The sequence below is a fragment of the Mustelus asterias genome, chromosome 7 (genome assembly GCF_964213995.1).
Source record: "Mustelus asterias chromosome 7, sMusAst1.hap1.1, whole genome shotgun sequence".
Classification (NCBI taxonomy): domain Eukaryota; kingdom Metazoa; phylum Chordata; class Chondrichthyes; order Carcharhiniformes; family Triakidae; genus Mustelus; species Mustelus asterias.
The window spans coordinates 105290252-105306296 of NC_135807.1; the positions used below are offsets into that span (position 1 = coordinate 105290252).

A 16045-nucleotide genomic window follows, 5' to 3' on the forward strand; every position below is an offset into this window, starting at 1 on the left:
AGCTGCCGGATAAAGTGGTAAATGCTTTTAACATTTAAGAAAAACTTGGACGGGTTCATGGATGAGAGGGGTGTGGAGGGATATGGTCCAAGTGCAGGTCAGTGGGACTAGGCATAAAATGGTTCGGCACAGACAAGAAGGGCCAAAAGGCCTGTTTCTGAGCTGTAATTTTCTGTGGTTCTATGGTTCTAAGTCATCTTATAGGTTGCCTGTTTTGACCTTTGCGATGGACCCAACATCTAATGCAACAACCTTTTGGTCATATACTTACAGTTTATGAATATTGTTGAAAAGATAGACTTCCTTTATTCTTTCATGCAATGTGGGCATCGTTGACAAGGTCAGTATTTATTTCCCATCCTTACTAGGCCTTGAGAAAGAGCGGCTTGTGTCGCCATTTCAGTTAGAAAGCCAACCACTTTGTTCTGGAGCCACATATTAGCCAGGCCAGATAACGACGGAAGGTTTCCTTCCCTAATGGACATTCATGAACCAGATTTATTTTATGACAATCAATGACAGTTTCATGCCCACCATTACTGATGGTTAGCTTTTAATTCCAGGTTAATCAGTCGAAATTAATCATTATTTTAATTTAAATTCCACAAGCTTCTTCTGTGGTTTGCTTTCAACCAGTGTCCCAAAACATTAATTGGTAATTAATTAATTACCAGTCCAGTTACATTCTCACTATGCCACCATCCCCCCTGATATTGTTTAAACCGATTAGTTTGCACTCAGGATAAGTGCAAGAATGCAAAATATCAAAACAAAATCACAAAAATGTATACAACAGGAGAAAAGGATGCTGATTGGTTGGCAAATTGACCTATGAGCAGAGGTGTTGCCGTGGAAAAAACAGCAGGAGCTACAAGCTCTCCAAACTCCCAGATAATTCAAAGAAGGCTCAAGATTTAAACATTCCTTTTGTTTTCATAAAACTGATTCCTGTGTATGAATGTTTGTTGCTTTGAGCAGGCCATTTCACATTACTATTATACAGTGGCTAGAGGAGTGGTAATTTCCAAATGCAGGATGCTGCCATACTGCCAGGTCTGAGATGAATTCTGATTGGAAAGAGTGTGATGCATGGACCATTTTCTGGGCAAGTCACTTAAGCTGGAGTAGGAATCCATAGGGTCCAGGACTCCCACCTTCTTTGCTTCTGAGCCAAGAAAATGGGTGTTGGAAGGCTGTTGATTATTCTTCACCACCTTGTCCCAACTGCAACATTTCATTGTTACTCTGGAACCCCCTGAGCAAGTTTGGGATCTTCCTAACCCAAATGATTCTTTTCGACACCACATGATGCATTGGCAAGTTTCCTTGAGTACATCTTTACAGCAGATATGAAATGTTGTGCCCAAAATAAAACTTGTGATTATATAGTGACAGGACACTGGGAAACTGTCCAGCATTTATCTAAAATGCCAAGGAATAGGATTTTCCTTCCACGTGAGTGGACATACACTTTCAGGGTTTTAAAACCAATGTGTACACAGTGCACTGTTAGGGCAGCAACTGCGATGCTGAGACAAAAGCATCACCATTGTGCTATTTAGATAATACCTATTCATAGACTGAAGTATTCTCCTGGCAAACGAAAATAAGATTAACTTTTATTTCTGTTAGAACAGATGCTGTTAGGACAGGGGCAACGCGGTGGGACAGTGTTTAGGACTGCTGCCTCACTGCGCCAGGAACCTGGGTTCAATTCTGGCCTTAGATGGCTGTCTGTGTGGAGTTTACACCTTCTCCCTGTGTCTGTGTGTTTTTCCTCCGGTTTCCTCCACAGTCCAAAAATGTGCAGGTTCGGTGGATTGGCCATGCAAAACTTCCCCTTAGTGTCCCAAGGTGTGTAGGTTAGGAGGATTCGCCATGGTAAATGAGTGGGGTTATGGGGATAGGGTGGGGGGGCATGGGTAAGATGTTCTGTCGGAGTGTTGGCGCAGATTTGATGGGCCGAATGGCCTCCCTCTGCACTGAAGGGATTCCATGATAACTGCAGTATTGACAGAAGTGACACATTTTCCTAAACCATGTTTTTATTCAATCGTGGGACATGCGCATCACTGGCTGGCCAGCATTATTGCCCATCCCTAGTTGCCCTTGAAAAGGTGGTAGTGAGCAACATTGCAGTCTACGCACTGAGGGTTGACCCACAATGCTGTTAGGGAGGGAATTCCAGGATTTTGACCCAGTTACTTCGAAGGAACGGTGATATATTTCCAAGTAGAAAGTAAACTTGTATTCTCGAAGGCTCAAACCAGGATCTGAAAGCGAAAATTTCTTCTTTGGATAAGCTTTTGCAAGCCGATTCCCTCTGGTTTGGCTGCACTGCCAGCACAAATTGCAGATTATAAACAAGGGGATGATGGGCAGGCTAAGTTACATGGAGGTATCCAATGGAGATGACGGTGGTTTCATTTGTCAGCTAAAGAGCCTGCACTAGCCCCATGTCACCTCTTTTAGGGAAGGCTGCTATATTAAGTGCCAATCAAGCACTTAACTGGAGAGTAGCAGGCCTTCCCTGACATCAAGGACCCCCGGGGACAGAAGTCATGCTCACTGAGAGCCACTGACTCAGAATTATCACTAGATCTTAGATCACAGGTGAATGATGGCAGGATGAGATTATGGGGTGAGGAGTTGTAGGGGAATTAGAGGACAGCAGGTCCTTCCTCCTTCCCTATGCCCAGAACTGACGATGGGTCCATTTATCTTTCACTGAGTGTTTTTGAGCAAGAGCCCTCCGCCTTCCCCTGCCCTTTGTGCACCAGATTTAATCAGAGTGGACATAGAAAGTGGCAGAGTCCTCACCCTCCACTTTCCCACCTAATTAAATGACCTCCCTCATCACCAAACATGCCATGGGGGAAAGCATTAAATTCCATCCACACTGCAATGGTTCATGAACATCCCTATGTATAGTGGGATATATTACAAAATGCTTGACATACAAATGTTTAAGTAAGTTCATGTAAGAAAATTTGCTGAAATCTTTTAATTTAATACTTTGCAATTTATTTTCCCACCCAACAGCTACTTTATATCCAGATGGAATGCAGAAAATGTCTGTGCAAGAATATATGAGGTTAGTTTCTTTTTACAGCTGAAATTAGTGTTAAAAAAAATGTTGAATATGGAATAATGCACTGAAGATCCAATATGGAGTGATACTTAGGGAGCAGACGTCCATCCGTTAAATTCTTGATCTTAGCAGTGTTATTCTGGTTTTAGGTGGAAGTCAAAGTCTTGAGCTGCAAGTTAAAGGTTTCAGAGGGAGTCATTTTGACCAGTTTTTGTGTATTGTCTTCTGCCCAGCCGTATCTCTCTTGGGGAAAGGAGAGAAATGGAGAGGGGGTGGGGGACTGACAAAAAATAGGTTTCTGAACTGAAGAAAGTGTAGTTCTAGAGAGAGTATCACAGATTACGACAAGTATGTTGGCAGTAAAACTGCTGTGCATTTTAAATACTTTAGGGTGCTGCAGTGAACCAGAACACTGCATAATATTAGTTTGGTTGCTCAACAGAGGGTGGTGAGTGTCTGGAGTGAGCTATCAGAGGTAGTAGTAGAGGCGGGTACAATTTTGTCTTTTAAAAAGCATTTAGACAGTTACAGGGGTAAGATGGGTATAGAGGGATATGGGCCAAATGCAGGCAATTGGGACTAAAAATAAAAGGAATGACATGGACAAGTTGGGCTGAAGGGCCTGTTTCCACACTGTGAACCTCTATGACTCTATAATAAATAGGTGTTCTGAACATTCACCTGCAGATCTCATGAAATATATGAGTAAGTGCTCTGCATCTGAATTGGATCATATGTAATTGAAATGTAATTCCTTAAACTTGTCCGGGGCCTGACCCCAGAGGTCCTGACCCCAGAGGTCCTGACCCCAGAGGTCCTGACCCCAGACACAATCTCCATCACTTTGTGGAGTGGGAGAATGGCATGGGGATTGGGATTGGTTCTGAATTGTGCATCTTGGTCCCTGGAGGCAACTGCCCATATAAACCAGGAGCTGCCCTCACTTGCATAATTTTGGTGAGGTAGTTGTCTAAATCACAAAGGGTGGGATTTTTTGGCTCCACACGTGTATTCCAGTAGCAGAAGAGGCTTGCTATTGGGCACTGACAGGACTTCTGGTCACGCCAACGTCTACGATGATTTGCATGACTCACCCAACCTGTTGCCAGGGAATCTGCCGCGGGGGGAGGAGGGGAGGGGAAGGGTCACCTTCAATGGGACTGGAAGATTCTGCAATTGGGAATGACCAGAAAAACCCACCCAGAGTGCTCAGATTAGACTGGGTAAGAGCATGTTTGAACCTTGAGAATTCAAATGGATAGCCAGGATACCTTTTTGTAGAGGTAGGGTGTTTTGGATATGGTCCAGGGACACTTTTGGAAGAGGTCAGGTGCTCTTTGAAATTGTTAAGAGTAGACATGATTGTGCGTAAAAAGTACATCAACTCATTGAAACTTTCAAAGCTGTCAAAGAGATGTCAAGACTAATTGGAACTGTCAAAGCTATTCAGGGATTTAACTCTGCTGAGCTCAAAATTTTAAGAAATTTGGAGATTTAAAAAACACTGCTTGATATTTTATTCTGTCTGTTGGCATAAGCCTGAGGCCTATCATTATGGGATTTGTGCTGCATGATTAATTTTACAACCTAATATTATCATAGTGGGGTGGCTGAGAAGTGAGCAGCTTGACTTACAGCTCCAAGTGCTTGTAGAATAGATATGTTTGTTTTCATAAGAAATTAGTTGAAGTAATTTCAATGTATGTTTAACAAAAGTAAATTCCTTTAATAAACAAAAACTGAGCAAGAAAGACCATTGTTTGACTCACTCAAGAAGTAAAGCATAGTATTAAAGAAGATGCTTACAAAAAAAGTAGCAAATCTGAGAATTGGGTACGTTTTCAAAACCAGCAAAGGGCCATTAGAAAGTTGATTAAAAAAAGGAAAAAAATTAATACAAGAGTAACTCGCCAGAAATATAAAGACAAAATGCAAGATCCTTTTGTAAGTATATAAAAAGGAAGAGAATAGCTAGAGTAAACATTAGTCACTTTAAAAGGCAGGAGAAATTATCACGTGGAATGAAGAAATGGTGGAAGCAATGAACAAATATTTTGGTCGGAATGTTGTGGTCTTTCACGCTGGCAGGATTTTCCCATCTTGCTGCGGTGAATGGAGATTTGGCTGGGTGCCAAATTCGCCAACTTCGCTGCAGCAGGAGTGTGGCATGAACAGCCGGTAAGATTGCACCCCAAGTGTCTGCCTCCAAGATAGAAAACATAAGTTTTATACCAGAAATTGACAGTAAACTAGGGGCTAAAAAGGGAGGAAATGTATATCAACAGAGAAAAAGTACTTGAGTATAAAATCTTAACCCTTGGGACCTGACGGTCTTCACCATAGAGTTCGAAAAGAGAGAGCTCCAGATACGGATGGGTGCGATCCTAAATGAATATTTCTCGTCAGTATTTACTGTTGAGAAAAGCATGGATGTTAGGGAATTTGGGGAAATAAATAGTGATATTTTGAAGAGAGTACGTATTACAGAGAAGAAGGTGCTCAAAGTCTTAAAGCACATCAAGGTAGATAAATCCCTGAGACCTGATGAAGTGTATCCCAGGACGTTGTGGGAGGCTAGGAAGGAAATTGCAGGTTCCTAGCAGAGATATTTGAATCATCGATAGCCACAGGTGAGGTGCCTGGGGGCGGCACGGTAGCACAGTGGTTAGCACTGCTGCTTCACAGCTCCAGGGACCTGGGTTCGATTCCCGGCTTGGGTCACTGTCTGTGTGGAGTTTGCACATTCGCCTCGTGTCTGCGTGGATTTCCTCCGGGCGCTCCGGTTTCCTCCCACAGTCCAAAGATGTGCGGGTTAGGTTGATTGGCCAGGTTAAAAATTGCCCCTTAGAATCCTGAGATGCGTAGGTTAGAGGGATTAGAGGGTAAATATGTGGGGGTAGGGCCTGGGTGCAGACTCGATGGGCCGAATGGCCTCCTTCTGCACTGTAGGGTTTCTATGTTTGGAGGGTGGCAAATGTTGTGCCTTTGTTTAAGAAGAGCTGTAGAGAAAAGCCTGGAAACTACGGGCCGGTGAGCATAACGTCCGTGTTGGGTAATTTGTTAGAAGGTACTCTGAGAGACAGGATCTACAGGCATTTAGAGAGGTAAAGACTAATTAGGGACAGTCAGCATGGCTTTGAGAGTGGAAAATTATGTCTCACAAATTTGATTGAGTTTTTTGAAGGGTTACCATGAAGGTAGATGAGGGAAGCGCAGTTGACGTAGTCTACATGGACTTTAGCAAGGCCTTTGACAAGGTACCACATGGTAGGTTGTTGTATAAGGTTAAATCTCACAGGATCCAATTTTGGATACAAAATTGGCTTAACAACAGAAGACAGAGTGGTTATAGAGGGGTGTTTTTCAAACTGGAGGCCTATGTGCCTCAGGGATCAGTGCTGGATCCACTGTTATTTGTCATTTATATTAATGATTTGGATGGGAATTTAGGAGGCATGGTTAGTAAGTTTGCAGATGAGACCAAGATTGGTGGCTAAGTGGACAGTGAAGAAGGTTATCTAGGAATGCAACAGGATCTTGATCAATTGGGCCAGTGGGCTGATGAATGGCAGATGGAGTTTAATTCAGATAAATGTGAGGTGATGCATTTTGGTAGATCGAATCAGGGCAGAACTTACTCAGTTAATGGTCGGGGAAAGTTATAGAACAAAGAGATCTAGGGGTACAGGTTCATAACTCCTTGAAAGTGGAGTCATAGGTGGACAGAGTGGTGAAGAAGGCATTCAGCATGCTTGGTTTCATTGGTCAGAACATTGAATGCAGGAGTTGGGACGACTTGTTGAAGTTGTACAAGACATTGGTAAGGCCACACTTGGAATACTGTGTACAGTTCTGGTCACCCTATTATAGAAAGGATATTATTAAACTAGAAAGAGTGCAGAAAAGATTTACTAAGATGTTACCTGGACTTGATGGTTTAATTTATAAGAAGAGGCTGGATAGAGTGGGACTTTTTTCCCTGGAGCGTAGGAGACTGAGGGCTGATCTTATCGAGGTCTATAAAATAATGAGGGGCATAGACAAGGTAGATGGTCAATATCTTTTCCCAAAGGTAGGGGAGTCTAAAACTAGAGGGCATAGGTTTAAGGTGAGAGGGGAGAGATACAAAAGTGTCCAGAGGGGCAATTCTTTCACACAGAGGGTGGTGAGTGTCTGGAACAAGCTGCCAGAGGTAGTAGTAGAGGCGGGTACAATTTTATCTTTTAAAAAACATTTAGATAGTTACATGGGTACGATGGGTATAGAGGGATATGGGCCAAATGCAGGAAATTTGGATTAGTTTAGGGATTTCTTTTTTAAAAAGGGCGGCATGGACAAGTTAGGCCAAAGGGCCTGTTTCCATGCTGTAAACCTCTAAGATGAACCTCATGCAGCTTTTTTCTGGCCCCCCACACACATCCTTCATAGCTCCACCTTCTCTCTCATCCAGCCACTTCAGCCTTTGCCAACATCTGTAAGGAGGCTCTCCTACCCCATCCCGCAATCACAATGTTTCTCCCACTACTCGCTGTCATGCTCTTCACACTCCAGCTCCCACTCAAGAACCACGCTTGCACACCTCATCACCATCTTAAATGTCAACACTCCCTCCTACACTCTCCCAAGCTGTGTCATTGCAGGGCAAACTCAACCACAACAAGCGTGGGCAAGCACGCCCAACTGGAGTAAAGACAGATCTCAGAACCCTCATGCCATTCAAGGTGAGTGCACTTGAGCTGGCCGGAGAGGAGGAAGAGGGTGCCTGCACTACTGGGGAACTGGGGGCAGCAGACAAAAGTGAAATCCTCAAAACACGCAGTCATTCTCCAAGTCTCAAGTGAGTAATCAATATAATCAATCTACCAGCGTAGATACTCATGCCTCAGTGAGTTCACTAAGTAGACAGGCTTCTGGGTCACTCACTAGTGAGCATCTCACAGCTGAAGATCCACAGCAGGTGGAGGCAGGGATGTCCCAGGGTCCAGCACTCGGAGGGCTGCCTGATGCCAGGAGTCTGCTGGCCCCTGGCCAATGACATGCTCCTGAGTCTAGTTGTTCCAGAGTTGAGGGAATTGCAAAGGCAGAGTCAGCAGCATCAGGAAAGGATGACAGCATCCCTCCTCAGACTGCAAGGGTGACTGGAGGAGTCCCATTACCTTTTGTTTGAGGAAATGGTGCCTTCACTCCAGTGCAATGAGGCCAACACTGCGAGGGTGGCGAGCGCTGTGGAGATCTTGGCACAGGACATTTACTCCATGGCAGGGGATGTCCACATAATGGTTCACCTCATGACTTCCATGTCTGAGGGCACGAACTCCATGCTGCAGGGCTTCAACTTCATGATGCAGGCATGGTGGGAATCCATGAGTGTCAACACCAAGGAATGGCGGGGCTTCTGGATCTCACTTCAGCTGCCCCTCCATCTCACTGAGGACCAGGCCCCTCGGCACACAAAAGGATGAGGATAGTTTGGATCACAACACAGGGCCTTCCACCCAGCAGACCTTGGATGTCCAGCCTATCTGAGTTCCCCCCCCCTTTCTGTGAATGACACTCCTCCAACTCCACACACTGATGAGGGCAGCACTGCAATACTCAAATGCAGGTCCAGGTCCGCCAGGGGATGCTTGCCAAGGTCATCTCAGGTATTAGGGCATGGAATTCAGCAGGTCTCCTCAACCTCAGCTGCAGATCCTAGGGATATAACTGTCCCCTCACAGCAGCTCCTCCACAAACCACCTTCTGGTCACAGTGACTGCACTTATGCAAATGTGACCTGCAACCACCAATCACCTTCACCGGTAAGTTAGTTTTATATTCACAGTTACGCTCTGCTCCGCCCTCCGACTGTTCCCTGCAGACTAGGCCACAGATCCCCAAGGTAAGTTAGTTTTATACTCACAGTTACGCTCTGCTCTCCGACCGCTCCCTGCAGACTTCTTGCAACACTGCTGCCCCATCTTCTTCTGTAGCGAACTTGCACTCACCAGGGCTGCCACTGCATCCCAGATGGGTTTGTGACCTTGCTGAAGGATGCCTTTTGGCTCTGAGGTAGAGTGCACCCTGCCTCTGTTGTACTCCATCCAGCAGTCTGGTCAGGGCTCCCTCTGAGAAATGGGGTGCAAGCTTCCTGGCTGCCATCCCCTGCGATAGATGTTTAGCAAATGCTGGGGAGCCGTTTGGAGCTCCCCAGTGATTGCTGTGATTAAGTTGCGCAGGTGTAGGCGAATCGGAGGGAGGGCACTGTGAGCGCGGTGTGATGCTTGTGGCCTAATAGGTCAGAACAGTTGGCAGCATTCATTCTCTCACCGGAACTGACACATTGCCAATTCTGGTAAGATCGTCCCCATTGTAAACATATGAACTGCTTAGTAACCACACGCTCATGATAGGATCTTGCAATGGGCAAAATTATCACTCCAGTTGCTGAGATAACGGCAATAACTGCATTTCTACATTCTAATTCGTCAGTTGGACAAAGTGAATGGTGTGCAACTTGCGATAATAATGTTATTGTTCAATTCTTAAACCATGCCACTTCTGGATCTGGGAATTAAACTTCCAGTGAAATGCTTCAAGACATTGCTGAGTCACATGATAAGGGTGCAATGCAATGGATATACCTCTTCCCTCCCTTCCTTCCATCTCTTCCTCCCCACATTCCTCTCTTTCTATCACTCTTTCTCATTTTGCAATCTTCCATTCTTTCATCTGCCTCGCACTTTCTCCTTCGCTCTTCCACCTTCGTACTTCGTCCCTCCCTCTCCTTCACTCCTTATCCCTCCCTCTGCCTCACTCTTGCTACCTACCGTCTCCTTCACTCCCCCCTCCCCCCTCCTTCACTCCCCCCCTCCCCCTCCCCCTCCTTCATTCCCCCCTCCCCCTCCTTCACTCCCCCTCCCCCTCCTTCACACCCCCCCTCCTTCACTCCCCCCCTACTGCTTCATCCCCCCTCCCGCGTCCTTCACTCCTCCCCTCCCCCCTCTTTCACTCCCCCCTCCTTCACTCCCCCCCTCCTTCATTCCCCCCTCCCCCTCCTTCACTCCCCTCCCCTTCCTTCACTCCCCCTCCCCTTCCTTCACTCCCCCCCTCCTTCACTCCCCCCTCCCCCTCCTTCACTCCCCCCTCCCCCTCCTTCACTCCCCCCTCCCCCTCCTTCACTCCCCCCTCCCCCTCCTTCACTCCCCCCTCCCCCTCCTTCACTCCCCCCTCCCCCTACTTCACTCCCCCCTCCCCCTCCTTCACTCCCCCCCACTCCTTCACTTCCCCCCCACTCCTTCACTCCCCCCCTCCCCCTCCTTCACACCCCCTCCCCCTCCTTCACCCCCCCTTCACTCCCCCCCTTCACTCCCCCGTCCCCTCCTTCACTCCCCCCTCCCCCTCCTTCACACCCGCCCCTTCACTCCCCCCTTCACTCCCCCGTCCCCTCCTTCACTCCCCTCTCCCCCTCCTTCACTCCCCCCTCCCCCTCCTTCACTCCCCCCTCCCCCTCCTTCACTCCCCCCTCCCCCTCCTTCACTCCCCCCTCCCCCTCCTTCACTCCCCCCTCCCCCTCCTTCACTCCCCCCTCTCCCTCCTTCACTCCCCCCGTCCCCTCCTTCACTCCCCTCTCCCCCTCCTTCACTCCCCCCTCCCCTCCTTCACTCCCCCCTCCCCTCCTTCACTCCCCCCTCCCCTCCTTCACTCCCCCCTCCCCCTCCTTCACTCCCCCCTCCCCCTCCTTCACTCCCCCCACCCCCTCCTTCACTCCCCCCCTCCCCCCTCCTTCACTCCCCCCTCCCCCCTCCTTCACTCCCCCCTCAGAAAGACCCCTCCTTCACTCCCCCCTCCCCCTCCTTCACTCCCCCCTCCCCCTCCTTCACTCCCCCCTCCCCCTCCTTCACTCCCCCCTCCCCCTCCTTCACTCCCCCCTCCCCCTCCTTCACTCCCCCCTCTCCCTCCTTCACTCCCCCCGTCCCCTCCTTCACTCCCCTCTCCCCCTCCTTCACTCCCCCCTCCCCTCCTTCACTCCCCCCTCCCCTCCTTCACTCCCCCCTCCCCCTCCTTCACTCCCCCCTCCCCCTCCTTCACTCCCCCCTCCCCCTCCTTCACTCCCCCCACCCCCTCCTTCACTCCCCCCACCCCCTCCTTCACTCCCCCCCTCCCCCCTCCTTCACTCCCCCCTCCCCCCTCCTTCACTCCCCCCTCCCCCTCCTTCACTCCCCCCTCCCCCTCCTTCACTCCCCCCTCCCCCTCCTTCACTCCCCCCTCCCCCTCCTTCACTCCCCCCTCCCCCTCCTTCACTCCCCCCTCCCCCTCCTTCACTCCCCCCTCCCCCTCCTTCACTCCCCCCTCCCCCTCCTTCACTCCCCCCTCCCCCTCCTTCACTCCCCCCTCCCCCTCCTTCACGCCCCCCTCCTCCTCCTTCACTGCCCACTCCCCCTCCTTCACTCCCCCCTCCCCCTCCTTCACTCCCCCCTCCCCCTCCTTCACTCCCCCCTCCCCCTCCTTCACTCCCCCTCCCCCTCCTTCACTCCCCTCCACCCCCCCCACACCGTCTCCCCCCTCCCCCCTCTGCCCTCCCCATCCTCCCTCCACCCCTCCCTCCCCCTTCCCCCCTCCCCCTCCCTCCCCCCTTCCCCCTCCCCATTCCTCCCCACTTCCCCCCACCCCCTCCCTTCCCCCCTCCCTCCCCCTTCCCCCCTCCCCCCCACCTCCCCCCCTCCCTCCCCCCCTCTCTCCCCCCCTCTCTCCCCCCCCTCCCCCACTCCCTCCCCCCTCCTCCCTCCCCCCTCCTCCCTCCCCTGTCCCCCCTCTCCCCACTCCCTCCTGCCTCCTTCACTCCCCCCTCCTTCACTCCCCCCTCCTTCACTCCCCCCTCCTTCACTCCCCCCTCCTTCACTCCCCCCTCCTTCACTCCCCCCTCCTTCACTCCCCCCTCCTTCACTCCGCCCCTCCTTCACTCCGCCCCTCCTTCACTCCGCCCCTCCGTCACTCCGCCCCTCCGTCACTCCGCCCCTCCGTCACTCCGCCCCTCCGTCACTCTGCCCCTCCGTCACTCCGCCCTCCGTCACTCCGCCCCTCCGTCACTCCGCCCCTCTGTCACTCCGCACCTCCGCCACTCCGCACCTCCGCCACTCCACCCCTCCGTCACTCTCCCCCTCCGTCACTCCCCCCCTCCGTCACTCCCCCCCTCCGTCACTCCCCCCCTCCGTCATTCCCCCCCTCCGTCACTCCCCCCCTCCGTCACTCCGCCCCTCCGTCACTCCGCCCCTCCGTCCACTCCGCCCCTCCGTCACTCCGCCCCTCCGTCACTCCCCCCCTTCGGTACTCCCCCCTCCGTCGCTCCCCCCCCTCCGTCACTCCCCCCCATCACTCCACCCCTCCGTCACTCCCCCCCTCCGTCACTCCCCCCTCCTTCACTCCCTCCCTTCACTACCCCCTCCCCCTCCTTCACTCCCCCTCCCCCTCCTTCACTCTCCCCCTCTTCCACTCCTCCTTCCCTCCCTCCCCCCTCCGCCTCGCTCGCCCTCCCTCCCTCCGCCTCGCTTGCCCTCCCTGCTCCCCGCCTCCGCCCTGTCCCCCTCCTCCGCCCTGCCCCCCGTCTCCGCCCTGCCGCCGCCCCTCCCTCCCTCCCTCCCTCCCTCCACCCCGCCCACCCTCCCTGCCTCCGCCCCGCCGGCCCTCCCTCCCTGCCTCCGCCCCGCCGGCCCTCCCTCCCTGCCTCCGCCCCGCCCGCCCTCCCTCCCTGACTCTGCCCCGCCGGCCCTCCCTCCCTGCCTCCACACCGCCCGCCCTTCCTCCCTGCCTCCGCCCCGCCCGCCCTCCCTCCCTGCCTCCGCCCCGCCCGCCCTCCCTCCCTGCCTCCGCCCCGCCCGCCCTCACTCCCTGCCTCCGCCCCGCCCGCCCTCCCTCCCTCCCTGCCTCCGCCCCGCCCACCCTCCCTCCCTGCCTCCGCCCCGCCGGCCCTCCCTCCCTGCCTCTGCCCCGCGCGCCCTCCCTGCCTCCGCCCCAACCGCCCTCCCTCCCTCCGCCCCACCCGCCCTCCCTACGCCCCACCCGCCCTCCCTCCGCCCCGCCCGCCCTCCCTGACTCTGCCCCGCCCGCCCTCCCTCCCTGCCTCTGCCCCGCCGGCCCTCCCTCCCTGCCTCCACACTGCCCGCCCTCCCTCCCTGCCTCCGCCCCGCCCGCCATCCCTCCCTGCCTCCGCCCCGCCCGCCCTCCCTCCCTGCCTCCCCCCGCCCGCCCTCCCTCCCTGCCTCCCCCGCCTGCCCTCCCTCCCTGCCTCTGCCCCGCCCGCCCTCCCTCGCTGCCTCCGCCCCACCCGCCCTCCCTCCCTGCCTCCGCCCCGCCCGCCCTCCCTCGCTGCCTCCGCCCCGCCCGCCCTCCCTCACTGCCTCCGCCCCGCCCGCCCTCGCTCCCTGCCTCCTCCCCGCCCGCCCTCCCTCCCTGCCTCTCCCCGCCAGCCCTCCCCCTGCCTCCACACTGCCAGCCTCCCTCCCTGCCTCCGCCCCGCCCCGCCCTCCCTCCCTTCCTCTGCCCCGCCCGCCCTCCCTCCCTGCCTCCGCCCCGCCCGCCCTCCCTCCCTGCCCCCGCCCCGCCCGCCCCCCTTCCCTGCCCCCGCCCCGCCCGCCCGCCCTCCCTCCCTGCCTCCGCCCCGCCCGCCCTCCCTCCCTGCCTCAGCCCCGCCCGCCCTCCCTCCCTGCCTCCCCCCGCCCGCCCTCCCTCCCTGCCTCCCCCCGCCCGCCCTCCCTCCCTGCCTCTCCCCGCCAGCCCTCCCTCCCTGCCTCCGCACTGCCAGCCCTCCCCTCCCTGGCCTCCGCCCCGCCCGCCCTCCCTCCCTGCCTCCGCCCCGCCCGCCCTCCCTCCCTGCCTCCGCCCCCCCGCCCCTCCCCCTGCCTCCGCCCCGCCCGCCCTCCCTCCCTGCCTCCGCCCCGCCCGCCCTCCCTGCCTCCGCCCCGCCCGCCCTCCCTCCCCTGCCTCCGCCCCGCCCGCCCTCCCTCCCTGCCTCCGCCCCGCCCCGCCCTCCCTCCCTGCCTCCCCCCGCCCGCCCTCCCTCCCTGCCTCCCCCCGCCCGCCCTCCCTCCCTGCCTCTGCCCCGCCCATCCTCCCTCCCTGCCTCTGCCCCGCCCGCCCCCCTCCCTCCCTGCCTCCGCACCGCCCGCCCTCCCTACCTGCCTCCGCCCCGCCCGCCCTCCCTCCCTGCCTCCGCACCGCCCCCCTCCCAACCTGCCTCCGCCCCGCCCGCCCTCCCTCCCTGCCTCCGCCCCGCCCGCCCTCCCTCCCTGCCTCCGCCCCGCCCGCCCTCGCTCCCTGCCTCCGCCCCGCCCGCCCTCCCTCCCTGCCTCCGCCCCGCCCGCCCTCGCTCCCTGCCTCGCCCCCGCCGGCCCTCCCTCCCTGCCTCCGCCCCAACCGCCCTACCTCCCTCCGCCCCACCCGCCCTCCCTCCGCCCCGCCCGCCCTCCCTGACTCTGCCCCGCCCGCCCTTCCTCCCTGCCTCTGCCCCGCCGGCCCTCCCTCCCTGCCTCCACACTGCCCGCCCTCCCTCCCTGCCTCCTCCCCGTCCGCCCTCCCTCCCTGCCTCTGCCCCGCCGGCCCTCCCTCCCTGCCTCCACACTGCCCGCCCTCCCTCCCTGCCTCCGCCCCGCCCGCCATCCCTCCCTGCCTCCCCGCCCCGCCCGCCTCCCTCCCTGCCTCCCCCCGCCTGCCCTCCCTCCCTGCCTCTGCCCCGCCCGCCCTCCCTCGCTGCCTCCGCCCCGCCCGCCCTCCCTCCCTGCCTCCGCCCCGCCCGCCCTCCCTCCCTGCCTCCGCCCCGCCCGCCCTCCCTCCCTGCCTCTGCCCCGCCCGCCCTCCCTCCCTGCCTCCGCCCCGCCCGCCCTCCCACACTGCCTCCGCCCCGCCCGCCCTCGCTCCCTGCCTCCGCCCCAACCGCCCGCCCTCCATCTGCCCCACCCGCCCTCCCTCCGCCCCGCCCGCCATCCCTCCCTGCCTCCTCCCCGCCCGCCCTCCCTCCCTGCCTCTCCCCGCCGGCCCTCCCTCCCTGCCTCCACACTGCCCGCCCTCCCTCCCTGCCTCCGCCCCGCCCGCCCTTCCTCCCTGCCTCCGCCCCGCCCGCCCTCCCTCCCTGCCTCCGCCCCGCCCGCCCTCCCTCCCTGCCTCCGCTCCGCCCTCCCTCCCTGCCTCCGCCCCGCCCGCCCTCCCTACCTGCCTCCGCCCCGCCCGCCCTCCCTCCCCTGCCTCTGCCCCGCCGCCCTCCCTGCCTCCGCCCCAACCGCCCTCCCTCCCTTCGCCCCACCCGCCCTCCCTCCGCCTCACCCGCCCTCCCTCCGCCCCGCCCCATCCCTCCCTGCCTCCTCCCCGCCCGCTCTCCCTCCCCTGCCTCCACCCCGCCCCACCCTCCCTCCCTGCCTCCCCCCCGCCCACCCTCCCTCCCTGCCCTCCGCCCCGCCCACGCTCCCCCCCTGCCTCGCCCCGCCCGCCCTCCCTCCCCTGCCTCCGCCCCGCCCGCCTCCCTCCCTGCCTCCGCCCCGCCCGCCCTCCCTGCCTCCGCCCCGCCCGCCCTCCCTGCCTCCGCCCCGCCCGCCCGCCCTCCCTGCCTCCGCCCGCCCTCCCTCCCTGCCTCCGCCCCGCCCGCCCTCCCTGCCTCCGCCCCGCCCGCCCTCCCTCTCTGCCTCTGCCCCGCCCGCCCACCCTCCCTCCCTGCCTCCGCCCCGCCCACCCTCCCTCCCTGCCTCCGCCCCGCCCGCCCTCCCTCCCTGCCTCCGCCCCGCCCACCCTCCCTCCCTGCCTCCGCCCCGCCCTCCCTCCCTGCCTCCGCCCCGCCCTCCCTCCCTGCCTCCGCCCCGCCCTCCCTCCCTGCCTCCGCCCCGCCCTCCCTCCCTACCTGCCTCCGCCCCGCCCGCCCTCCCTCCCTGCCTCCGCCCCGCCCGCCCTCCCACCCTGCCTCCGCCCCGCCCGCCCTGCCTCCGCCCCGCC

The 16045-nt window shown here is 57.5% G+C and overlaps 1 protein-coding gene across 2 annotated transcripts in view; it reads left to right on the forward strand.

Moving 5' to 3' along the window:
• The window catches only part of itprid1 (ITPR interacting domain containing 1), a 282117-nt gene that overhangs the window by 87110 nt on the left and 178962 nt on the right, over nucleotides 1–16045 (forward strand). For both annotated transcript variants that reach the window (XM_078216648.1, XM_078216649.1), the window contains exon 6: nucleotides 3043–3094. In XM_078216648.1, coding sequence (XP_078072774.1) covers nucleotides 3043–3094 — 52 coding nt within the window. The remainder of the gene's footprint in view (nucleotides 1–3042; nucleotides 3095–16045) is intronic.